The following is a 26,348-nucleotide window of genomic DNA, read 5'->3' on the forward strand; positions in this document are numbered from 1 at the left end:
TATTTGCAACATAATGCGAATGGTAATTCATAATATATCATACAAAATGGGTGATGGACATCCACAATTTAATAGACACCATACGAAACATATACTAATGGAGTATCTTGAATTTACATACAGAATAATACAAAATGCTCTGAGACCAGGTTGATGAAAAAGGCACAAAGGATAAGGATATGCCTGCAGCCGTTTTTTGAAAGATGCAGGGCTGTTTAAATCCTGCCCCTTCAATCACCTGGGCATCATAATGTAATAGTTTATATACTGGTAGTTAAATGCAACCCAGTTGATGTCCAAAAGTACCAACACATAATATACTTTAAAGACAGTATCCTAAGATTATAGCATATAATAAGCCTTCAATCTCAAAATACCTCAATGTAGTAGTATCTTGTATATTATATAGTATCTGTAACAATGAGCAGGTTCTCTGCAATATATCAGCAAGTAAAGTATCAACAAATCCATTGAAAAATTGCTTTATTGAAATAAGGTGTATGGCACGTCCCCTCGTAGAATACAACATACCAGCAGAATACAACATACTGGTAGTCCTGCGTTGAGAACAAGTGAGAATTACTACCTATAAAAACACAATCAATTATTATTTTCAGTCTGGAGTACGCATTTGCGGGAAGAAAGCACTGTAATGCCACCGAACAATGATGTTCATGGCACAGTTTCAAACATAACACCCAATAACCCCAAATACTATTGCAGTGACATGTGTTGGCCTTCAAGAGAAAAATAACCTAAATGAGGGAGGGGAAATAGCATCACAAATTTCCAAAAATCGACGGGCAGCAGACGCATTCTTAGTTTAGATCAGTTACATCACGAGGCTTTCTTCTTTTGTGCCTTTATTAATCCTGGACATCGAAGTAGTCGATCACCGGCTCTTCTTTGACTGCCTTGGACCAGCTGCTCACACTGTCAGCCCTGATGACAAAAACAATAAACACAGTTAACTAGCTAGTTACAAGTCATTGGGACATTGAGAGGACACGAACCAAGAACCAAATTGTGTGTGTTTGTGGCGTGACTATATGGGACGTTTTGTGAGTGCAAAGACCCAGGCTTACTTGCTGCTATGTTTGATATGGGCAATGGGTGGAGGAGCCCTCGGGACCCCAGTGTCTCGCTCCATCAGGGAGGTCAGGGTTGAGTTAGGACAGGCAGACTTCCCCCTGCACACAGCAAGAAGCACAAAGACAAGGCACATCCTCAGAATGACTTCACATCTTTTGTCAGTTGTTCACAATACACATCTATTCATACAAAATATAACCAGCTGATACAGTTCCACAGGCAGTAATACGTTGTCTTTTTCAAGTTATAACAGAAATGTGTCTACTTTGAGATAGTCAGAGTGTAACTTGCCTTACTAAAGAAACGTTTTCCTGTTGAGGTGTTTACCTGATGGCGGTGATGACTACGTTGCGTTTGGGCTCGCTGTCGTAGCTCACACTCTCCACGTTGTAGGCCTCGGCCAGCTCGTGGACTAGCTTCCTGTGCTCCCGGTTCATAGGGGGGAAGCAGTGGCTCCTTTTGGACTGTTTACCCTGCAAACGGGTTCCACACACAGTCACTCATGTTTCCACTATGAAAGATTGTGCCGAGTTACCCATTTAAGGTTTAAATAAATACATTTGCATTTCCACTCAGTTCATGACATTTTGTCCTAAAAATTGCACGCTAACGGAGCCGATTCACTTGACGTTACGCCGACTAAAGTAGTATTTTTCAAATGTTTTCAGAACCAAAAGGGATAACTGACGACAAATAGAACCCGTTGTGGACATTATCAATACCCATCATTATAACCAAGGACATTCAAATGTGTTTCAAGCCTTTCTAGCACGCCAACTAAGTGGACCAGAAGCTTTTAGCCAAATTCAGTCTCAATGCAAACTCTGGTAAGCTGGAAGTGGTTTAGGGAAACGCAGTCATGTATAGGAAAATGCTGGCCCTGCATTAAGTGTTCCAATCTAGCCCCATTACATCTAATTGCTCTAAGGTAATGCTCTCAATACATTGTTCTCTGTTTAAGAGGTGGGTGACATTTCACTTGTGAAAGAGGTGTCTTTATTCCTATACCTGTACTTCTCGAAGGTCAAATCAATTCTTATTTGTCACATGCGCCAAAAACAACAGTTGTAGCAACCATGAAATTCAGTTCTAAGAAAGAGTTAAGAAAATATTTACAAAATTAACTTAAGTTTAAAAAAATAACCGGGGTACCGGTACAGAACCAATGTGCGGGGGTACATGTTAGTCGAGGTAATATGTACATGTAGGTAGGGGTAAAGTGACTATGTATAGATAATAAACAGCAAGTAGCAGCATTGTAAAAAAAAATATTAAAAAAATAAGTCAATGCAAATAGTCCAGGTAGCCATTTGATTAATTGTTCAGCAGTTTTATTGCTTGGGGGTAGAAGCTGTTAAGGAGCCTCTTGGACCTAGACTTGGCTCTCCGGTACCGCTTGCCATGCGGTAGCAGAGACAACAGTCTATGACTTGGGTGGCTGGAGTCTTGGACAATTTTTGGGCCTTCCTCTGACACCACCTAGTATATAGGTTCTGGATGGCAGGAAGCTTGGCCCCAGTAATGTACTGGGCCATATGCACTACCCTCTGTAGTGTCTTACAGTCAGATGCCAAGCAGTTGCCATATCAGGTGGTGATACAACTGGTCAAGATGCTCTCGATGGTGCAGCTGTAGAAGTTTTTGAGGATCTGTGTAATTCTGTGTGAAAATCACCCTATTCCCTATTTAGTGCACTACTTTTGACCAGGCCACATAGGGTTCTGGTCAAATGTAGTGCACTATTATAGGAAATAGGGTCCCATTTGGGACGTATATCATGTCTATTGGTCCCTTACCTTGCTGGTCAGCTCAACCAGATTCTTGATCTCCTCTTCTATCTCGCTGACGAATTTAAAATCTTTTCTAAAATGTGAAAAATACAGAAATGACGTGATCATGGTAAATATTATCCATCAATGAAAATGTGAAAACATGTCTCAAAAAGGACACCGGTCATGGCTCGAAGTACATAGGCGCCATAAATTCACCTTCAATTGGGAAATATAAGCACCACAACAACATGCACACGGACACTAGAATATTTGAAAACTTTGTTATTGTGGTGAATTTTGACCTTGGCATGCAGTGAAAACACTCTATGTATTGGTACACCACCTGGCGTCAACTCTGAGGCTGTCACTGTACGTTGAGGAGGAGGAGCGCATATTGAAGGGGTCCACTGACGGGTCAATCTGCAGGGCCTCAGCCAATCGCCTGTCAGGACACAGACACACACAGGCAGACAAAGGTCCACAGATCTAAAGACAGGAGAAGGCTCTCAAGTTGACAGCACATTGAAGGAAACAAATCAAGTTGACAGACGAAAGCTGTGCATTTTAAATGTCACGAGAGCTACAAATAGCAACTGTGTGCGTGTGGAGTAGCAATGTAACAACTGACCTGTTCCTTTCCAGTGCAGCACACCCCTCGTCACACTCCAACCTGAGCCAGAACACACATTAAAATAAGCAATATATGGCACGCTCATATTTAGTACAAGGTGATTTACTGGAAGTGTTGTATGCTGTAAGTTTGGAATCAGGTTTGGTCCCATCTTACCTGGTGTGTTTCATCTCCTTCTTAGTGATAAGACCCATGTCTACAGAGTCACCCAGCTGCATGTCAGACAGCTTACTGGCCATGGCAATGGCTGCATACCTACAGAACAGGGACACACATCTAGTTACACCGGGTCTGACACCACACGCGGTCATGTTCTGAAAAGATCGTGAGGGAATAAGAGCAAACTGGTTTAGAGCACGCGTTCAGATAGATCTAGAAACCATTGATTCTACTGTAGAAGAACGCACGCACACCAACCTCTGATGGGCGCTGGCTGCTTCCGTGCACACCACCGTTTCCTTTCTCCGACCGCAATCGCACTGTAGCGCCACCTGTGGGACAGAGGTGGAAACTGACAAACACTGGCCACAAGAAGACTTCAGCTGCAGTCCAACAACGCTGCATGCGTTCCATCTCCGTGTCTGCTCCATGTGCCCAGTATTTGAAGAGTTACGGTCTTAGTTTACTGTCAGAATGTCACCCTAGACGTAGTGCAGTCTCTAAGGCACAGGGTTAACACATATTTCAATTAGCCTTTATTTAAAATCCCTCGAGTCACTTGGGTGAACATCTCGTTCACCCATCTCGTACCTTGGCAGTGCAGGTGTTGCACGGGCAGCTGGTGCCCTTGTGGCAAGGGGCGTTGCAGGGGTGGCCACAGTTGGGCCGGGGCAGCAGGCAGGGCTGGCGGCAGACGCCCTCGGCCAGACACTCGGCCCGGTGGCAGATGCGGCGGCAGCGGTGGAGGTCACACAGCAGAACCTTGTTGCAGGCCAGGCCACAGGAGATGTCCTGAAGGTGGCACGGGATGTTGCTCCTTTGCTGCGGGGGGGGGGGGAAGAGATGGGGCGGCTTTAGTGGACGGGTCACGACTATGGGCGAGTCCCAAATGGCACCCGATATAGTGCACCTCTTTTGACCAGGGCCAGTAGGGAACAGGGTTCCATTTGGGACGCACCATATGCCTTTAAAAGAAGCGCAGGTTTGAAGGTTAGGTAGAGGCAGCTAACATCAGCGACGTTACCTCATGCTTTCCCATGCACCACTTCTGAGTGAGGTAGGTACAGGGTGGGCACTTCTCCTCACTGTGGCAGTTGTGGAACACTGAGGACAAAGGAAAAGTACGAGACCATGAGGAATAAACATTTGCAGACGGTTTTGACAGAGACGGTAAAATAGATGTCAAGATTCCTAAATGTACATGTATATGCATATACATTTCTGCTCTCCAATAAAGCATATTTGAAACTAAGTGAAAAAGCAGTAGGAACTGCAAGGTTTTACCTGGGTGGTCACACTCGTGCCTCCTGGTACACGGGTTCTTACACTCTGGGGGCTTGGTGCCACAGGCGATGGGGGGGAACAGGACACTCAACCCACAGTGGCACGCCAGCTCATCAAAACCTACACACATGAAACGGGCAGAGACTCAGAGGGACGTGGCCTATGAGAACCTACTGTATGTCTGGGGTGTGACTTTGCGAATGAGGCCATGCGATCTCAGTGATCGAAAAATAACGTACCGTATCACGCCAACTAAACACATGTTGGATGTTAATAGGAGACTACAGTAAGTGAACATTTGACTGAAGTGGAAGTTAGGAATCGCCCCCAACAGTCTGCTGGTATTTTAAAATGGGCTTCCTAGGAAGTGCACTAGACTTAAGATAAGATGAAGAACATTTGAACTACAAAGAATCCCAAAGCCCGGGTAAAATGTGTCAATTGACTGGCATCTGTGCTGCATCTGCTGGCATGTGAACATCTGTGTTGGCAGTGCCACTGGGACCTCTGATTGGAACTCACTGGTTTGCCAGCAGGGTTGGCAGTTCCCACGGTGACAGAGCTCTTGGCAGCGGTGGAGGCCACAGTTGAGCTTGTAGCCACAGATCAGAGAGCACTTGTGTTCCGCGCCCTAGGGGGAGGGACATACTGTATGTCAGTGTGACAAGTTAGATAGTAGGTAGGGGGAGGGGGGACATACTGTATGTCAGTGTGACGTCAGTTAGATAGTAGGTAGGGGGGGACATGTCAGTATGTCAGTGTGACGTCAGTTAGATAGTAGGTAGGGGGGGACATGTCAGTGTGACATCAGTTAGATAGTAGGTAGGGGGGGGACATGTCAGTGTGACATCAGTTAGATAGTAGGTAGGATGGACATGTCAGTGTGACGTCAGTTAGTAGGTAGGGGGGGACATGTCAGTGTGACATCATTTAGATAGTAGGTAGGATGGACATGTCAGTGTGACGTCAGTTAGTAGGTAGGGGGGGACATGTCAGTGTGACATCATTTAGATAGTAGGTCGGGGGGACGATACAGTGCCTTCGGAAAGTATTCCGACCATTGACTTTTCACATTTTGTTACGTTACAGCCTTATTCGAAAATGTATTAAATTGTTCATTTTTCACATCAAACTACACACTATACCTAATAATGACAAAGCAAAAAACAGGTTTTTAGAAATGTGTTCATTTATACAAAAACTGAAACTAAAATATCACATTTACATAAATATTCAGATCCTTTACTCAGTTCTTTGCTGAAGCACCTTTGGCAGAGATTACAGCCTTGAGTCTTCTTGGGTATGACGCTACAAGCTTGGCACATCTGTATTTTGGGAGTTTCTCCCGCTCTTCTCTGCAGATCCTCTCAAGCTCTGTCAGGTTGGATGGGAAGCGTTGCTGCACAGTTATTTTCAGTTCTCTCCAGAGATGTTTGATCGGGTTCAAGTCCGGGCTCTGGCTGGGCCACTCATGGACATTCAGAGACTCATCCCGAAGCCACTCCTGTGTTGTCTTGGTTGTGTGCTTAGGGTTGTTGTCCTGTTGGACTGTGAACCTTTCATCCTAGTCTGAGGTCCTGAGCGCTCTGGAGCAGGTTTTCATCAAGGTCTGTTCATCTTTGCCTCGATCCTGACTAGTCTGCCAGTCCCTGCTTCACCGTAGGGATTGTGCCAGGTTTCCTCCAGACGTGACGCTTGGCATTCAGGCCAGAGATCAATCTTGGTTTCACCAAACCAGAGAACTTTGTTTCTCATGGTCAGAGAGGCTTTAGGTTCCTTTTAGCAAACTCCAACCGGGCTGTCATGTGCCTTTACTGAGTGGCGGCTTCCGTCTGGCCACTCTACCATAAAGGCCTGATTGGTGGAGTGCTGCAGAGATGGTTGTCCTTCTAGAAGGTTCTCCCATCTCCAGAGGAACTCTAGAGCTCTGTCAGAGTGACCATCGGGTACCTGAGCTCAATTTCGAGTCTCATAGGAAAACGTCTGAATAATAAATAAGGTATCCGTTTTTTTATTTCTAATACATTTGCAAACATTTCTAAAAACCTGTTTTCGCTTTCTCATTATAGAGAATTGTGTGTAGATTGGAGGATTTTTTTTAAAGAATCAATTTTAGAATAAGGCTGTAACGTAACAAAATGTGGAAAAAGTCAAGGGGTCTGAATACTTTCCAAAGGCACTGTATGTCAGTGATTCACCAGTTCAGCTAACTAGTATGACTTATGGCTTTACCTACTGACTGTCCTTTCATAACTGGGTGACGCACACGAACGTGCCGCACGCATGCGCCTTTTGGTTACTCACCACACAGCACAACTCGCCACATTTGTGTCGGCCACAAGAGCGTTTTTTGAGGCAGCGCTTCTCACAAGTAAAAATCAGTCCATCTAGAATTGGGAGGAAAGGAAAGAGACTTAAGAGAAGAGTAAAGTACAGGACAGATCTACTTTTACTAAGTACAGTAGCAACACCACCTCAAAGAACGATCAAAATATCACCTTCATTCTGGATGGCTGCACAGGGAACATCCTGAAAACAAAGACTCTTCAGTGGTGCTCTTTGGTAGAACAGAATTACACCTCCATTTACAACGGTGCGCAGTCTATACAGAACATTGCATTTGAAGAGTTGCACTCAAGATACAAAAACACCATAGGTATACAGTACTTGTTTTCGAAAACTAACCTTGGTCTTAGAGCCGCATTTGCATTTGATGGTGGAGGTGAGCGAGCAGGGACCACAGCTTCCCTCATGGCACAGCTTCTCACAGATGTGGATGATCTCTGGAATGACGGGGAGAACAAGTCAACACATTTGAAATGCCATAGAGAGGCTATACATGAGGACACAGTGTCTTGTGTTACCGCTGGAGCCGCAGGGCAGAGGCATGCTGCAGGTCTTGCCACAGGAGGGGATGGGGTCGGAGCAGCCGCGGCGTTCGGGGTAGCCCAGCTCCAGGAGCTTGGCCAGGGCCGTCTGCCCACAGGGGCAGCTCCTCACTAGCCTGGGGGAGCGTGGGCACGGCTTGCACGGCCCAGGGTGGCACACCTGCTCACAGCGGTGGGTCTCACAGTCCAACATCCTAGGATAGGGGGGATGGGGGGGACATATCACAAATCAATGTATGATTAAGATACAATATATCTATAATATTATTCTCACAGGTGAAAATAGTTGTTTCCTAGTAATCTCAAGCTGCTGGTTTGAACTTACTTGCCACATGCTTTCTGACAGCAGAAGTGTCCTGAGCCGTCAAAGCGCTCTTTATCCGTCCCACAGAGTACCTCCCGAGACACAACACCGCAGTAGCACACTGCGACAGCAGGAAAGAACCGATGAGACAAAACAGAACGCATCAGAGTGAAATCCATCACAGTGGCTAAAATCATTAGCCATCATTACTCATCATGAATTCCTCATTGTCAAGGAATGCGATTTGAACTATTAAGGACAGAAATGTTTTTGGTCAGATCACATGGTCAGGGAGAACTCCTGGCCCAGTAAAAAGACATATTGGGAGTGAGTAGCTCACCCTGCTTGACCTGTAGCGGGCAAGGCTGGCACAGTCCGCTGTGGCACACCTGGGTACAGGTGTGTTCCGAACAGTTGAGGGTGGCGCCACACTGCTTGTCACAGTGGATGGCAGTGCCCTGGCCACACCGCATTGGCTGACTGGAGAGAGAAGTATGGAGGTATTTTACCATGAGTGGAGGGGGGGCTCAGGGTTCTTCTTATACCTGAGTAATAGTGACATGGAGTACATTTGGCAGCCTAAGCAAAGGCGTGTAAATTAACAGTGGGTTATTATTGTAGAAATGATAAAACGAACCTATACGTTCTCAAATAACTGCCCTTTTTCTGGCCCGCAAATCTGTGCGGCCCTCCGCTGAATTTGGAAATCCTGATTAGGCACTCGAGACCAAATTATTGCCCACCTCTTCCATATATAGTGCACTACCTATGACCAAAACCCTATGGGCATCATGTAGGGAAAAGGGTGCCGTTTGGGACTCAGACATTAGGTCAGGAGGATATACAGTACCTGGTTCTTCCACAGATGCATGCTTTGGTGACAGAAGCAGGACACTGGGGACAAGGTCCGGGGTGACACAAACTGTTGAGACACAAGCAGGGATCTAAATGATTTTTTTTCCATTGGTAGCAGTGATACTCCCAACTTAAATTTAGATGCACCAGAAAATATATTATTTTATTGATTGTGCAAGAATATGTCAAATATAAATACACAACACAGAGACAGATTACGAGAGGTCAAGAGGACGAGAGTCAATAGAGTAATAACAATCAATGGAAATAGTGTTTTTCCTGTAATAGGGAATTATTGAGCAATGGTTCAGAGACTTGGGAGGAATATGTCTTCTGAAATAGGATACTTGTTATTTGGCCATTGGCTAGTTTTATTGCAAGGAATTCTAATTGGTCAACCACAGGCTAGAGCTGGGTTATAAAATTACATGCTGTCCCTTTGTTCTGGGGAGAAAAATCACTGGAGAGCATCCCTGAGGTCAGGGGAGAATGACCATCTACCTCCCCGTATGATTTGTCCTCTTTGAATAAAGCCATTTGCCTCCCATTGATTTGCTTTGGAGTTTGTTATTGAAGAATAACATAAACTGCTAACATTTGGTGCCGTGACCCGGATTAATTGGTCTCAACAACAAGAAAAACGTATCAACTGTGTGTTGATCCAGAAGAAAGAGAAAAGGCTGAGCGCAACCCACAAGGGAGTCAACTCTTAATCTCCTGATTGATGGCATAATTGCTGGGTGAGTCTAGACCAATATCATTTTAAAATAACCAAAAATCTGGTTAAAATAAGCACATGCAATGAGTGATATCTGATGTATAAGAGTTCAAGTCCTTTGTTCTATTACAGACTTCCTTTGTTCTCTCTGAAAAAGGTTTGAGGCCTGTGTCTTTGTTCTCTATTGTAGGCGTTCAAGTCCTCTATTAAAAAGTTAAAGTATTTTCTTTTTGTGAAACCTTGTTGCATAGAAGTGAGTTGCTAGTTGAGAAGCAATTTTTACACGTGGTTAATATAGGTCTTCAACAAGCTTTTTGAAGTGAACATAAGTTATGGGTAGCCAGGCCCTACAGAGACAATGTGTTCTAGAAGGGGTTTGAGTCCTTAAAAAGGGGTTTTATATATTTATTTAACCTCAATAAATAAACTCAGCAAAAAAAGAAACGTCCTCCCACTGTCAACTGCGTTTATATTCAGCAAACTTAACATGTGTAAATATTTGTATGAATGTAAGATTCAACAACAGACAAACTGAACAAGTTCCACAGACATGTGACTAACAGAAATGGAATGTGTCGTCCCTGAACAAAAGGGGGGTCAAAATCAAAAGTCAGTAAGTATCTGGTGGCCACCAGCTGCATTAAGTACTGCAGTGCATCTCCTCCTCATGGACTGCACCAGGCTTGCTGTGAGATGTTATCCCACTCTTCCACCAAGGCACCTGCCAGTTCCCGGACATTGGCCCTAGCACTCACCCTCCGATCCAACAGGTCCCAGACGTGCTCAATGGGATTGAGATCCGGGCTCTTCGCTGGCTATGGCAGAACACTGACATTTGTCTTGCAGGAAATCACGCACAGAACGAGCAGTATGGCTGGTGGCATTGTCATGCTGGAGGGTCATGTCAGGATGAGCCTGCAGGAAGGGTACCACATCTTCCCTGTAACGCACAGCGTTGATTGCCTGCAATGACAACAAGCTCAGTCTGATGATGCTGTGACAGACCTTCCCAGACCGTGACGGACACACCACCTCCAAAAATCGCTCCCGCTCCAGAGTACAGGCATCGGTGTAACGCTCATTCCTTCGACGATAAACGCCGATCCGACCATCACCCCTGGTGAGACAAAACCGCAACTCGTCAGTGAAGAGTACTTTTTGCCAGTCTTGTCTGGTCCAGCGACGGTGGGTTTATGCCCCTAGGCGACGTTGTTGCCGGTGATGTCTGGTGAGGACCTGCCTTACAACAGGCCTACAAGCCCTCAGTCCAGCCTCAGCCTATTGTGGACAGTCTGAGCACTGATGGAGGGATTGTGCGTTCCTGGTGTAACTCGGGCAGATGTTGCCATTCTGTACCTGTCCCGCAGGTGGGATGTTCGGATGTACCGATCCTGTGAAGGTATTGTTACACGTGGTCTGCCACTGCGAGGACGATCAGCTGTCTGTCCTGTCTCCCTGTAGCGCTGTCTTAGGCGTCTCACAGTATGGACATTGCAATTTATTGCCCTGGCCACTTCTGCAGTCCTCATGCCTCCTTGCAGCATGCCTAAGGCAAGTTCACATAGATGAGCAGGGACCCTGGGCATCTTCCTTTTGGAGTCAGTAGAAAGGCCTCCTTAGTGTCCTAAGTTTTCATAACTGTGACCTTAATTGCCTACCATCTGTAAGCTGCTGGTGTCTTAATGACCGTTCCACAGGTGCATGTTCATTAATTGTTTATGGTTCATTGAGCAAGCATAGGAAATAGTGTTTAAACCCTTTACAATGAAGAGCAGTGAAGTTGACAGAGACAGGGTCCTGAAAAAGGAAAACAATTTTCTGCTGAGTTTATATATATTTTGAGGTTAACATATAAACAGAGATACTATACAACTTTTGAAGTTAATACAATGCCATTGTTAAGTGAGAAAACCACTCTGGAAAAGGGCGGGAACAGCTCCTCCGGATGTGAGCATGAAAAAATATTTTAAATTCACAGTCTAGTGATATGAAGAACCATTTCAAAGTAGAGAAGTGTAGGCAAGAGATAAAGAAATATTCCGTCATTGTTGACAAAGATGGAATCTGTCTGATACACAAAAAGCATGGGGCAAAAATACAGAGAACGTCTAATTCCTTGACAAAGGCACGATGGTCTTTAACTGTAATAGCCGAAGAAAGAAAACTGGATGATAATTTTTTTCTGGAGAATCATGACAGGACATTGCAGAGAGATAAAAAAAAGTTTGAAAGCTCTTGGGTGAACACATCAAAACCTTGAAAGAAGAAATTCAACAATTACAGGCAAGGGTCGTAAAAACAGACTTAGCTCCAACATGTGGAGGACCATTTGTTTCTTCAATCCACCCTCAGGCTGAGTTGCGCAAGGATGATCGGGTTTCACGCATCTGGTCAGCACTGCCTGGCTTTGAGTCAACAGATACTGACAGCGGTGACGAACGATGTCTTAGGCCAACCAGAACACAGGCTGTAAAAGGTAGTAAAGAGAAACCTCCGGTGACAGTATTCACACATAAATCAGCATCTCCAAAACAGTTGGATGAACGGTCAAAGAATTTGAAACATCACGGAGAAGTGGGTATGAAAACATGGGACCATTTGAAGCGTTATAAGAAACTGCACAATCTACATCCTTATGAAGGGTTACAGTTACTAGCCTTTGTTTTGAACAACCGTGAACACGGCGTACTTGAAGAAAAGGTTTATAGAGCCGTGGGTGGTGAAGAGCAAGATGTGGCCGATGGATGGAGAGCCATACATATTTTCCTTAAGGGTCTGACCAATGCACCCACCAATTGGCGAGAGAAAACCAAATGTGTTCAAAAGCCGAAAGAACCGTTTGTTGAATTTGAAGAAAGGTTTAGAGCAGAGGTGGTTGGACACGGTGGGTTACCTGACATGGATGATGAAGATGACCCATTATTTTGGAGGAATTGAGTGTAATCACTCATCACCTGACGTAATCCATGCAAAAAAACATTTTGTTTCCACAACTTATGACTGGGAGAGAAAACTACGGCGACATCGACAGGCTAAACCGGATGTTAGAGATGTACAGGTTCCGAGTGAAACCAACAACATTCGTTCAGCAGAAGAGAAACCTGGTGTATGTCATTATTGCGGGTTTTCTGGTCACTGCAAAGAGAATGTCGGGAAAGGAAAAGTTCATTTATGAGAAGTGGCCAGGAGAAGCAGGGTCCGTCTAAGGGAAAATGGAATCAAGACAACAGCCCCAATGACACAATGTTGATGCAGAAATTTAAGAAGCTCTCTCCGTCTCAGCAGCAGAGTTCACTGGATGCTGTGGAGGTAAACTAATGGACTCCCTCTTACGTCCCATCTGCTGTACATATGAAATCGGATGGAATATATGTGAACATGATGGTTAACAACATTGCAGTAGATTTTTTAGTAGATTCGGGTGCTGAAGTCACTGTATTGCACATATCTTATGCTAAACATACGTTCTCAGTACACGGGCATGAAGATGAGAGCAACAGGAGTAGGGTGGACGACGACGACATATGAAACAGACCAAACCATTATCAATTTCTATTGGGCCAATGAAGATTGATGCAGGGGTCATTTGAACAACCTATTTTAGGCCTTGACGTTATTATGCAACTTGACTCCACAGTGAACATTTCTGAAGGGAAGGTGACGTGGCAAATTAGACAACTGCAGGGATCTACAGGTCAGAACCATGCTATTTGGACTATGAGTGTGGAACTCCGGAAATGGAACCAGTGTGCTTGACAGGTGTTTCCCCACCTTGCACAAAACAATATCCCCATAAGGAAGCTATGGATGCTACTAAAGTAGTGATTAAAGAGCTATGGGACATGGGTATAGTTGAAAAGACACCATGTAATCCAGCTACTCTGATGTATCCTACAGATACCACATTACTTGGACACGACTGTTATGAGTCGGTTTTGGATCAGCTCTCTGATGGGTTACTGGAGTCATTCATTGGAAAACCCTGAGTTTATCTTATACACAGACGGTTCAAGCATTGTGGAGGGGTGTGGGGGTGTGAGAGGCAGGCTGGGTAGTTACTACAATGGACCCATGTCACTACCAGGCACGTTAGATTTGAGAAAAGCAGACGTTCACTTTATGGAGTGACAATGCTTAACTATTGCATATATTTCTAAAGCAGTAGGGGAAGCAGAAAGACAAGTAAAAGAAGTGTGGGGAATAACTACCGAGGGGGGACATGACGTAGTGCCAGGAGAGTGGGTGATGGTAAAAAAAATATGTAAGAGACACATTAGGGCCAAAATGGGAAGGTCCTTATCAAGTTTTGCTCATAACGAGGTCAGCAGTAATAGTTCAGGGAAAATCACGGCGGATACACGTTACTCATTGCAAGGTTGTCCATTTTGATGACAAAGCGGAGCCTGGAGAATAAAGAACTGATTGATAAGCAATCCGGGGCCAATCTTGGGTGAAGAAGCATAGTAAGACGATCAGAACCTGATAAGCTTCTATGTTGTACACTGCAGTCGTCATATTAGGGAAATGTAGGTGAAATGTCCAACGGTTTCCTGAAAATTGGGACATGCTTACTTAGGGAAATCTATGTGAAATATCAATTTTTCTTGAAAACAGTACATGTTACTTTCACTTTGTTTCCTTCGTTACAGATTATGAGAATCTTCGATTCAAGGACTGTACCTGAAACGATACAAGATCACCGGTGAAGTGCAACCAGTGGAATAGAAGAAGAATTCCTCAATACCGGCAGACTGTCAGAACATAATATTTATCTATGTGGGACTGATACCAGTGTGGAAGAGCTGGTCACTTTTAAAGGACTTGGTGATTGATTACCGTGTCAATAGTACGATTGAATATTGTCTTGTAGACAATATTTTTATTTTTTTGTGTGAGTGTCCTCCTAATACAGGATGTGGTAGGAATCGGGACATCATTATACCAGTTAATACCCATTTTCTATAACTTTGTTTGAAATCTATTTCTTATTGTAACAGCAAGTACAATGTGCCCTTTGTGTTTTATAGAAATGCAAGGTGTTTAAATGTGAATGATTTCATGCTTACTGCTAATGTTTTTTTATACTGCCTATTTTTCATGTTTTCTAAAAAGACATTAAGTATATTTATTTTTAAAATGTAAGAATATGTTGAAAATAAATAAACAACTCAGAGACAGATTACGAGAGGTCAAGAGGACGAGAGTCAACAGAGTAATAACAATCAATGGAAATAGTGTTTTTCCTGTAATAGGGAATTATTGAGCAATGGTTCAGAGACATGGGAGGAATATGTCTTCTGAAATAGGATACTTGTTATTTGGCCATTGGCTAGTTTTATTGCAAGGAATTCTAATTGGTCAACCACAGGCTAGAGCTGGGTTATAAAATTACATGCTGTCCCTTTGTTCTGGGGAGAGAAATCACTGGAGAGCATCCCTGAGGACAGGGGAGAATGACCATCTACCTCCCCGTGTGGTTTGTCCTCTTTGAATAAAGCCATTTGCCTCCCACTGATTTGCTTTGGAGTTTGTTATTGAAGAATAACAAATTGTAACAATTAAGATTGTCTATATCGGGTCTATAAATTCTAGATAGTGCACTTCTGACGCACATCTTGTGCACTAAAACTATTAAGTAACCCTGTAAATACATTTGTTTACTATAAAAAGCTTAATACCTGTCGTTGAAATTGCAGTCATTTGTGGAATATTAGGTTTCTACATTGTGTAAAATCACAATTTACTTATCGAGACGCATTACAGTGAAAATTGTACACTGTCTTAAGAACATCAAGTTTGTGAGTGATGACATGGAGACATTCATTAGTATAATCATTGATCTTCTTAAGAAGATTATCTTTTGTTTCTGTGCCCCCCAAATGTTCGGATATAGCCTACTAGTAAAGTTACCAGGTTGCTAGCTAATGAGGTAACTTGACTGAAGGTGTAAACAAAATAGCCACAGAGTTGTTTTAGAAGGTCCCGCGACATGTTTTTTGAACGTAAAATGCAGCCCACCAATCCGCCATAGGAAGAAAAAAAATCGATCTATTTGGGCTAGAAACCTTTCCGCTGTAGTAATGGTAGAACCATGATGCTAACAAATATATGCGCTCTAGGACACTCGGAAACAACGGTAGAGCAAAGCCTAGTCATTACAACAATTATCTGGGTGATTTGTTTTCTAGGCGCACCCAAGCAAAAATATTTAGGAGCATATGCAACCAAAATTGTTGCACTTTCGAGCCCTGGACACAATCAAGACAACCACTTCATGTTGTAGAACAACAGATTGTTATGTGGTGGTGGGTTATGCATGTGTTAGGTTGTGGCTCACATGTTACAGGGATGCTTGCAGTCTGCTCCGCTCCTCTTCTTCCCACACATGTCTCCACAGCTGTGTGGGATCTCACTACGCTGGAACTCTGGGTTGGTCGCTTTGCCTGTCAATCATAGCAGAATAATTAAACACAGTACAGGGAACTAACTCCAGAAATCAGGACAAGGACATTGATTTCTACTACTTGTTTATGTGACCTTTACTTTACCAGGTTAGTGTCATTGAGATTAATAATTAGTTCTAATACACAAAGCATCTCAAAGAGAGCAAAAGACTAGGGATGCACGATTGTCTGGGAATAATGGCTAAAATTGGCTATTAGCTAATCCCTTACCACAGAAGCACTTGTAGACGTTCGGGGGTTGGAAGACAACATTCTGACAGGCCGGACAGCGCCACCCGTCATTTGTTTCTGCAAATGAGAGCAAAGTTTGCATATCACATAGACCAATTTTCAAAGCACTTCATCAGCTAAATGGTGAGTCACAATATTGTACACTATATCTTAGATTGTAAGGTTGTACTCTAAGTTGTAAAGGACCTCCGTCACCCGAGTCACAGTCAGTTCACACTGCTATCATCTATCCTGGCAGCCTCCCCACACCTCTCTGACTCAGAGGGGTTGGGTTAAATGCGGAAGACACATTTCAGTTGAACGTATTCAGTTGTACATCTGACTAGGTATCCCCCTTTCCTTTCCTGGGGCGGCAGGTAGCCTGGTGGTTAGAGCGTTGGACTAGTAACCGAAAGTTTGCAAGATCGAATCCCCGAGTTGACAAGGTAAAAATCTGTCGTTCTGCCCCTGAACAAGGCAGTTAACCCACTGTTCCTAGGCCGTCGTTGAAAATAACAATTGGTTCTTAACTGACTTGCCTAGTTAAATAAAGGTAAAATAAAAAGAAAATATTCAAAATGTTATTTGTCACATGCGCCAAATACCAAAGGTGTAGACCTTACAGTGAAATGCTTACTTACAAACCCTTAACCAACAATGCAGTTAAGGGGGGAAAAAGTGTTTGATTTTATTTGAGTAAATACTTTAATAAGTAAAAAATACAATTTCTTATTTTTTTTAAACTACCACTACTAATGTGATGGTTGTAGCAATCAATTGGCCCATTAACAATCACCCATTTTAGCAAACGTATTTCATTTAAAGCTTCACATTTCTCTGGTATAGTCTACTTATCGCAATGAACGATATCAGCAAAATGCCTGCGATAAGTGATCGTGTTGATAACTTTTGGTTTATCGTCCCAGCTCCACGAGACTGTAAAACAGCTTCTATCTCCAGGCCGTTGAACAGCCATCACTAGCCGGCTAACTGTCCGGTACTCTGCCCTGAACCTTGAGACTAATTCCCCATGTATTTAGAGTCATTGAACGCTGGTCACCTCATTCTGTTTACTCATCCTGCATGTATATACTGTATTCTCAACATAGCTCATCCTAATATACATACCATTTTCCTTCCAAATGATATACTGCCTAAACACACCGTGTATTTATAGTCTGGATTCTGACACATGCTCACTAATATATCTAATCTTTATTGGTAATTGGACATGTTCTGTAATGTCTTGATTTCTTGTTTAGATTTTGTATTATTTGCGAGACATTCTACTGCACTGTTGGCGCTAGTAACATAAGCATTTCGCTGTACCTGCTAGAATGCCTGCAAATCAGTGTACGCGACCAGTAAACGTTGATTAGATTTTTAGTACAGTAGTAACATCTCTGCACATTAGCTGACACTGCATGTCACCAAGGAAGTACCCCAAGGCTTGATCCTACGCCCTTCTCAATTTACATCAACATAGCTCAGGCAGTAGGAAGCTCTCTCATCCATTTATATGCAGATGATAGTCTTATACTCAGCTGGCCTCTCCCCACATTTTGTGTTAAATGCTCAATAACAAAGCTTTCTTTGTGTCCAACAAGCTTTCTCTACCCTTAACCTTGTTCTGAACACCTCCAAAACAAAGGTCATGTGGTTTGGTAAGAAGAATACCCCTCTCCCCACCGGTGTGATTACGACATCTGAGGGTTTAGAGCTTGAGGTAGTCCCCTCATACAAGTACTTGGGAGTATGGCTAGACGATACACTGTCTTTCTGTCAGCACATATCAAAGCTGCAGGCTAAAGTTAAATCTAGACTTGGTTTCCTCTATTGTAATCGCTCCTCTTTCACCCCAGCTGCCAAACTAACTGATTCAGATGACCGACCTACCCATGCTAGACTACGGAGACAATCGGCAGGTAAGGGTGCTCTCAAGCGGCTAGATGTTCTTTACTATTCAGCCATCACATTTGCCACCACTGCTCAATATAGGACACATCACTGCACTATATACACTCCTCTGTAAACTGGTCATCTCTGTATACCTGTCGCAAGACCCACTAGTTGATGCTTAGTTGATGCTTATTTATAAAACCCTCTTAAGCCTCACTCCCCCCTATCTGAGATACCTACTGCAGCCCTCATCCTCCACATACAACATCTGTTCTGCCAGTCACATTCTGTTAAAGGTCCCCAAAGCGCACACATCCCTGGGTCGCTCCTCTTTTCAGTTTTCTGCAGCAAGCGACTGGAACGAGCTGCAAAAAACACTCAAACTGGACAGTTTTATCTCCATTCAAAGACTCAATCATGGACACTCTTATTGACAGTTGTGGCAGCTTTGCATGATGTATTGTTGTCTCTACCTTCTTGCCCTTTGTGCTGTTGTTTGTACCATGTTTCGTGCTGCTACCATGCTTTGCTGCTGCCATGCTGTTGTCATGCTTTGCTACCATGCGGTGTTGTCATGTGTTTTTTATTTAACTAGGCAAGTCAGTTAAGAACAAATTCTTATATACAATGACGGCCTACTCCGGCCAAACCCCAATCCGGACGACGCTGGGCCAATTGTGCGCCGCCCTATGGGACTACCGATCACAGCCGGTTGTGATACAGCCTGGAATCGAACCAGGGTCTGTAGTGACACCTCTAGCCCAGATGTAGTGCCTTAGACCACTGCGTCACCCATGCTGTGTCGTCTTCGTTCTCTCTTTATGTAGTGTTGTGGTGAGTCATGTCCTATATTTTTAATCCCCCGTCCCCGCAGGAGGCCTTTTGGTGGGCCGTCACTTTAAATAAGAATTTGTTCCTAACCGACTTGCGTAGTTAATTTTTGTAATACATTTTTAAAAATTTTTTAAGATAAGGTCACTGGGGCCACATTTTTGCTACAGTGGATATTGTAGCATCATCAATGTACAGCAGTACCATCTGTCGAGCAGAATTTGCATTCCTCTATTGTCTGTGTGGGGGAAGCATTGTGCCCATCTATGGAAGACTATTGTGTTGAAAGTCATGAATAAATGAAGAGCTGGAGGGACTGTTAGGCCTACCGTCTGCCTGGGAGGCTGGGGAGCGGGCCCACTTCTTGATGCAGTTGAGATGGAACACGTGGAAGCAGCTGTGGCAGCTCCAGACTGGAGCCATGACTCTGATCACCTCACAGCACACCATGCACTCATACTTCTCCTCAGACAGCTGCTCGATCAGGCAACCTGGACAGATATGGAGGAGAGAGTCACCAAAAGAGACCAAAATCATGGCATCTTATCAAATGCATCCTATTCCCTATATAGTGCACTCTTTTGGACCAGGGCCCATAGTAGTGCACGATGTAGGGAATAGGGTGCCATTTGGAACACATGAACATAACTACTTTCAGAACAAACTCATTCACATTTTCTTTAGGTTATTTTATTTATTTATTTTTTAACTCTGGGACTTTTTGAAAAGCTGTGAAACTTTGCCCTCTCACCTGTCTGAGTCTCCTTGCTCTTGTTGGGCACGTTGTCCCACCTCTTCTGTCCAGGCCTGTGGTCTGAGTTGAGTGTTCTCCTCTGGCCTCTGTCCTGTAGGGGGGTGCGTCTCCCCTGGCCTCTCCCCTGACTCCTCCAGCTGGGCTCCTCTTCAGTGCCGGAGCCCAGTTTGTCACGATGGCCAGAGGGGGTGTCTCTGGCTCCCCTCTCATGGTCCTTCTCCTGGGGATATTCTTTGATAGGCCCCTGGCGTCGCTTGGGCTCAGGGAATTTCTGTTGAGCGTCGACGTGGGGGTTCCTTTCCTCGGCTCTCCCTCCTTTCCGGCTTCTGGCCCCCATTTCTGATGGTGGGGTTTCTTCTCTGGGCTCAGCAGGGTCCCAGCCTCCTCCTCCTGTAGCGTGGCTGTCCTGGTTCTCCAGAGAGTGAGGAAGTCCTTTCGCGCTCCTCGCCCCTCTCTCTTTTCTCCGCGGCTCCTGGCTGAACCGTCGGGGCTTTTCAGGGCGGGTGTCCTGGTGGTCTTCGTGGGCAGGCCCCACCTCTACGCTCCGGCCGCCAGGGTCACCTCGGCGCCAGCTAGGCCCGTCTATGGGGGGTGTTCCAGGCCTGTAGCCACCCAGTCCATGGTGGCCCCTGGGTAAGCCAGGGGGGCCAGTGTCAACCCCAGGCCTGTTCCACCTTGGAGGCTGGCCCCTTGAGCCCCGGCCCCCTCCATCTCCGTTAGCTCTTCCTCCTCCTCTTCCTCGGCCCCTTGATACATCCTCTTGGTGGTAGGGAGGAGGATGGAAATTTACAGGGATCGTTGAATTGTCATGGACATGAGATTGTTTGACACCGTGGTGAAAATGGCCTTGCTGCTGTTGCTGCGGTGCTGGGCCGTAATTATTACAACCACTCCAGTTACGGTTGTGGCCCTCTCTGTTCCGACCCCTCCTGGATTGCTGCTGGTTACATTTCTGTTGTGATGAAGTCTCATCTGGATTCAAATCCAGAGAGTCTACACACACAAAAAAAAAAGCCTACTTGTTAGCGAGTGACTTGGCATGAAAGTTGTGAAGCTGCATCATAACTACAGTGTCGACGCAGGCAAGACAGGCTTGACAAGTGACTCCAAAGACAACACGTTTAACAATGTTGACTTGGAGTCACGTGCCAAGGCTATGAGTATGACAGCTCTGAGTATGACGGATATTCTCTTCAGGACGGCCTGGACTTTGACACGATAGCACGTCATCTAGCTAAGTTGGCCTCAACGATCATTACAGAGAATTAAGCAACAACGTTGGCTATTTGTTTGAGACGCTGACTGGCTGACTTTAGACAAGCAAGGTCAGAGCCATTGTTAAAAAAATTAAATAGCTAGCGCATGAGTCAACCAGTACTAGCCTAGGCTATGTAGCTAGCCAGCTTCTCAGGCTAAAGTTCAATGAACATGCAGCTCACAATGTGGTCACAGCAATGACTGTATATAAAATGGGCCGCACTGGCAGACTAGCGAAGGGAGCAGGGTATAAGCGATAATAAAGGGGGCCGCCGAACAAAAAAATATATATATTTATTATTATTTTTAGGAACTCTGCCGGGGGCACAAGCTACCTAAACATTTTATCTATCCCGTCAAGAGGGGGCGAAAGGCTAGGGCCGGCCTAGGCCATTTCTAGACCCTAAATAGAGACTGCAAATCTGTAATCAAGGCAAAGGGTGGCTACTTTGAAGAATCTCAAATATATTTTGATTTGCTTAACACTTTGGTTACTACATGATTCCATGTGTTATTTCAGTTCTGATGTCTTCACTATTATTGTACAATGTAGAAAATAGTAAAAAGAAAAGAAAAACCCTGGAATGAGTAGGTGTCCAAAATTTTGACTGGTACTGTAAGTGGACGCACGTGGCATTTCGGCAAAAAATAAATAAAATAAAAAGACACAACACATTAGGAACACCTGCTCTTTCCATAACAGACTGACCAGGTGAAAGCTATGATACCTTATTGATGCCACCTGTTAAATCCACTTCAATCAGTGTAGATGAAGGGGAGGAGACAAGTTAAATAAGGATTTAAGCCTCGAGACAATTGAGATGGGTTGTGTATGTGTGCCATTCAGAGGGTGAATGGGCAAGACAAAAGATTTAAGTGCCTTTGAAAAGGGTATGGTAGGAGGTGCCAGGTGCACGGGTTTGTCTCAAGAACTACAACGCTGCTCAACCATCTTCCTGTGTATCAAGAACGGTCCACCACCCAAAGAACATACAGCCAACTTGACAACTGTGGGAAGCATTGGAGTCAACAATATGGGCCAACATCCCTGTCGAACACTTTTAACACCTTGTTGAGTCCATGCCCCAATAAATTGAGGCTGAGGGCAAAAGGGAGGGGTGCACCTCAATATTACAAAGGTGTTCTAATGTTTTGTACACTCAGTGTATATCGGAGTTGTGCCTGTTGTCATAGAGATAGATTAAGGACTTATCATGGATATAATCCGTTTTAGCATGGACATTTCCACTGAGGGCTTCCACCACTTTAAAGTAGTCAACTGGGTGGGGATTCCTATGAGTTGGGAGTAATCAGCCAATGAAGACCATGCACTACTTTAAAATGGAGATCATTGGCACAGCCCACACGACAATGGTAGAGATGAGTCCTATCTAGCTCTATGGCTTGTTGTTCACACACACGTATCTGCCCTCTCATTGGCTAGAAATGGTCCGATAGACAATCCTTGTTATAGCTGAGAATCCTTGGGATAAGGAAGAATGCCCTGTTAAAGGTATACTCAGCGAAATGACGTTGCCACGAGCATCACCGGAGATATTGAGATGAGCGAGATGCAAGACTTTGCTCACACACTGTAAATGCACGTGTGCACAGGTTCACTTCACACTGTTCACAGCGTGGTAGCCAGGGCACCGAAACAGTGGAGAAGTTGAGCCACGCGCTTCAATGCTCTTAGTTGTTGAAATTGACCCACTATTCTGTTTACTTTCTTCCTCCATGTCATATCGCTAAGTCTACCTTTAATGCCTTGGGATCTCAAGGGCTAGAAGGGATTCAGCTTTTGTCTAATTAACGTCAAAAAATTATTTTGCATTTTAGCTAACCATAATTCTAACTGTTTCCCTAACCTTAACCAAATTCTCCTAACCTGCTACAAAAAGTGAAATCTGACAAACACTGTATCCCATCTAGTCAAAACCATATCAAGGGCCTGCCGGCATTGCAAGTGAGTCACTGGGCTTGTTTCAGTGGTACGGCTGAAGCATCCAACTGCAGGTAAAAGTCGAAGAGTGAAGTCGGGGGAAGTGCATCTGCGACAGCTGAAAGTCTGACACTGATTTGGTTTTCCAACAGCAAGGCTCAGTGCAGCATGGCAGTGTGCCATTGTTTCTAAAAGTTTGTTGTTATGTCGAAATAAACACGTCTCCAACCCCCATATCACACACTAAACATAGGCTGTGGGTGTGTAGATTGTACCAAAGACAGTACAGTATGACGATAAGCAGAAAGTGCTTCTACAATAGAAGTCCCCCATCACACGAGTAGGTAATGTCATGGCGACGTTGGCTCGCTAAACTCCTGCATATAAACACGTGACCGGGTCTAACGGTCGTCTCGCACATGTGCCTGCCATCGAATCAAAGGCATATAAAGTAGTGACAGACGAGTAGTGTGTCTGAAGTGGAGGCAGTACAGGGCTTAGCATGTTTCTCGAGGAGGCTAAAAATAGATTTGGGCTTGGAAAAGTTGAATATTTTCAGAAAGAGTCAGGTAGGTAATTGGTTAAGGGAGGAGAATGAGGGGAGGTTGAAAATACTGAGCGAGGCAGAGGATGGGTTTGAATCTGTTGGAGCTAGCAATAACAAGAAAGAGGGTATGTCAAGGAGGATTGATGTCAAGTTCAAACAGAGTGAGCCGGACTCCAGTTTGAGTCCTGGAGGTGAAATGGAAGGGGTAGAAGGTGTTGCGAAGAGCTCAGAGCCCTGCATTGATTGACATGGTTATGATAAGACACATGTGGTCCAGAGGGAGTGAGATTTATGAAGAGGGTGGAACCAGGCCTTTTGGCTGATCCATAGTTGTTTTCAGGTTGGGTGGAAAAGTTGGTGGGTGCTGTTGAGTCGGTGAAGGTAACTCGAAGTGCACTTATGTTTGTGTTTCTTCAGATCATAGAGAGCAGGCGCTCCATGCGACGCAATTTGGGTCGATATCTATTTCTCACTTTGCTATTAGGAACAGGGCACCATTGAAAGGAGTGATTTCTTCGGTAGCGTTAAGTGTGGAGGTGGAGCAGTTGGAAGACTCCTGGTGTTTGTGACACCCGTCGTTTGGTGCGATGCAGACCCCGGTGGTGAGCATGGTGAAACAGAGAAGCCCCTGTTAGTCCTTTTGAGTCAGTCTTAACCCGACAAGGTCATGTTAGGATGTATCAGTTAACCTGTTAAAGCATGTGGTGAATGCGCTGTTTCAGGTTAAGCATTTATGGTCATGTCGCAACTGTGTGTAGGAGGGAGATTCCAAGATGTGGGAAGTGGGCATGGGTAGTTTCGGTGGATAAAGTTGTGTGAGTCAACTTTAAGGGTGCACATGTTGCTGGGGATCAGAAGTGTATGGTGCGAGAGAGGCAGGTTGAGGTGGCTAGAGTCAGAGTAGTGCAGAAGGTGCTGTATGCTGAGACAGTGAAGAAAGTAGAGGATGGGTCAAGGGTGAGATTCTGATAGGATCCGTGTAAATAGTAGATCTGTGCCAGCATAGAGGGATAGGTCAATGAGTGATATGCTTCAGTAAGGTTTGCTTCTTAGCAATGTTTATCAACTGCACTGCAGAAATGGAAAGTAAATCACAGAAAATAGATGAGTTGGCAGCTGCATAGAAGTACTTGGGGGTACAAGATGACTTCAGAAGAATTACATGGTGTGTTGAGTGGTAGTGTCCCGTCCTCTTAAGCGGTTGGCCTGGGGTAGGATCAGATAGGGTTAAAGTACTGGAATAAGGAGGTGTGTTTTTTATATATATATATATATTTTTTTTTTTCAGTTCCACATTTGTATCACAAAGTGTAATGGATCTATACTATAGTTCAGTTGGGGGTAGTAATGTAACATATTGGATGCAAAGTGCCATTAAACCTCACCGAAGATATTATTTTTGACAAAAATGAAAACGTGTCAGATTGTCACTGAGGTTGGAGTAATAATATGTCCAACTACTTAAGACATTGGCTCGAATCTAGGTTGTGCCTTTACATTTCGACAAGATTAACTACTGGTTAACTACTTTAACCTCTCAAACCCTGGCCTTGCCTGCTTGGTCTGTTTCGCAAGCGTTCTGGAAGTATCGCGATGTTGCGTCTTTGGGCTTAGAACTCTATCAATTGGAGAGAGACTCATATCAAATTCATTTGCACACTGTATACATATGAATCTCGGAAAAGTTGCTTCCAGTTTCAGACATGTCTTAAGGTCCCGTTCGCGTGGGTCAAACAAAAACACTAATTATAGGCCTTTGATCACATGGTTGTAAAGTTCATGCAGTCGACATGTAGGACAGTTTTTATCCCCATAATGCAACACACTAAAAGGAGACTTTGCAGAAGTGACCCGCTTGAACTGAGTGAGCCCCCTTAGCACAAAGCAGAGGTTTCTGTTTGAGGCATACAGTATGTCAACCTAACTTACGTTTCCACTGAAACTCTGCTCTGGCGTCTTTCTACGCCTGCTATGTTGGGTTACTGAGTGAGTGTGAGATGTGTGACACTGCCAGCTAGCTTGCTAACGTTAGCTGAGTGCAATTTGACAGCTCAACACAAACCCTGTAATTTCACTTTGAATTTCCATTAGCTATGATTTAGCTAAATAGCATGAGACATAATTAAATGATTATCCACTCTAGTTAAAACTGAAGCGAGCAATCTAGTTAGCTAGACAGTTAGCTAACTGCTAGCTAAGCTACTTTACCTGTGACTGAGCCCTCAGCCATTCAATCACACAGTTGGCAGTCACTCACGTTCTTCTCCCACGCGAAGTTTGTAGCTAAGATTTTTAAACAGCTGTTGGGAGATTAACAACCAGAGATTAAATGCCACTTTGTATTTATTATTCCCACAAAAATAATAACATGTCTCCCCTCCTTACATGATTGATTGGGGTATAAACGAACGGTTGTGTGAGACACGAGCTCTGACGATTCTTCCTGCAAAGGAGTTTGAAGTTATGGAACTTTATTGAGACTCACCGGCTGGTCGGAATAACCACAAGGGGACGGGTGTTCACAGACAGTGTCACCAGATACCATTGACTTTAGAATAAAATATAACTGAACTGGACTGAAATATAATAGAAATGAACTGAACTTATATAAATAGAATACAATAGAATATAACAACGTAGACTGTGAATTACTTTGCCATTAGCAGAACCGCAGATATTGAGATGAGCGAGATAAAAGACAGGGAACCAAAACAGCGGAGAATTTGAGGCTCGTGCTTCAA

At 44.3% G+C, this 26,348-nt stretch overlaps 1 protein-coding gene across 3 annotated transcripts; it reads right to left on the reverse strand.

Moving 5' to 3' along the window:
- Positions 1-466: 466 nt before the first annotated feature.
- LOC139531946 (transcriptional repressor NF-X1-like) lies at positions 467-26,067 on the reverse strand. 3 transcript variants are annotated; one of them, XM_071328965.1, is made up of 25 exons: positions 25,993-26,067; positions 25,816-25,907; positions 19,859-20,854; positions 19,437-19,598; positions 16,378-16,455; positions 16,041-16,146; positions 8,981-9,052; positions 8,471-8,610; positions 8,152-8,251; positions 7,803-8,020; positions 7,624-7,721; positions 7,437-7,467; positions 7,243-7,325; positions 5,461-5,569; positions 4,939-5,058; positions 4,679-4,758; positions 4,246-4,476; positions 3,913-3,986; positions 3,652-3,750; positions 3,493-3,534; positions 3,208-3,306; positions 2,889-2,955; positions 1,420-1,565; positions 1,086-1,190; positions 467-942 (listed from the first exon to the last, which is right to left on the reverse strand). In XM_071328965.1, the coding sequence occupies exons 2-25, from the start codon at positions 25,835-25,837 to the stop codon at positions 867-869; spliced, it is 3,354 nt and encodes a 1,117-aa protein (XP_071185066.1). In that variant the 5' UTR covers positions 25,838-25,907; positions 25,993-26,067; the 3' UTR covers positions 467-866. The 3 variants fall into 3 exon arrangements, 2 of the variants coding, with proteins under 2 accessions (XP_071185066.1, XP_071185065.1); XR_011666459.1 differs by lacking the exon at positions 25,993-26,067 and having other exon boundaries at positions 3,208-3,350; positions 25,816-25,981; XM_071328964.1 differs by having other exon boundaries at positions 25,816-26,052.
- Positions 26,068-26,348: the final 281 nt, after the last annotated feature.

Source organism: Salvelinus alpinus, chromosome 10 (genome assembly GCF_045679555.1).
Source record: "Salvelinus alpinus chromosome 10, SLU_Salpinus.1, whole genome shotgun sequence".
Classification (NCBI taxonomy): domain Eukaryota; kingdom Metazoa; phylum Chordata; class Actinopteri; order Salmoniformes; family Salmonidae; genus Salvelinus; species Salvelinus alpinus.

Bases quoted from the DNA above. Each gene is read 5' to 3' on its own strand.
- LOC139531946 (XM_071328965.1), bottom strand. From the start codon at position 25,837: ATGGCTGAGGGCTCAGTCACAG. The intron at 7,722-7,802 runs GTAACACAAGAC...CCGTCATTCCAG, and splicing joins TCTGCCCTGCGGCTCCAGCG to AGATCATCCACATCTGTGAG. The intron at 4,477-4,678 runs GTAACGTCGCTG...CCCCCCCCGCAG, and splicing joins GGTGCATGGGAAAGCATGAG to CAAAGGAGCAACATCCCGTG.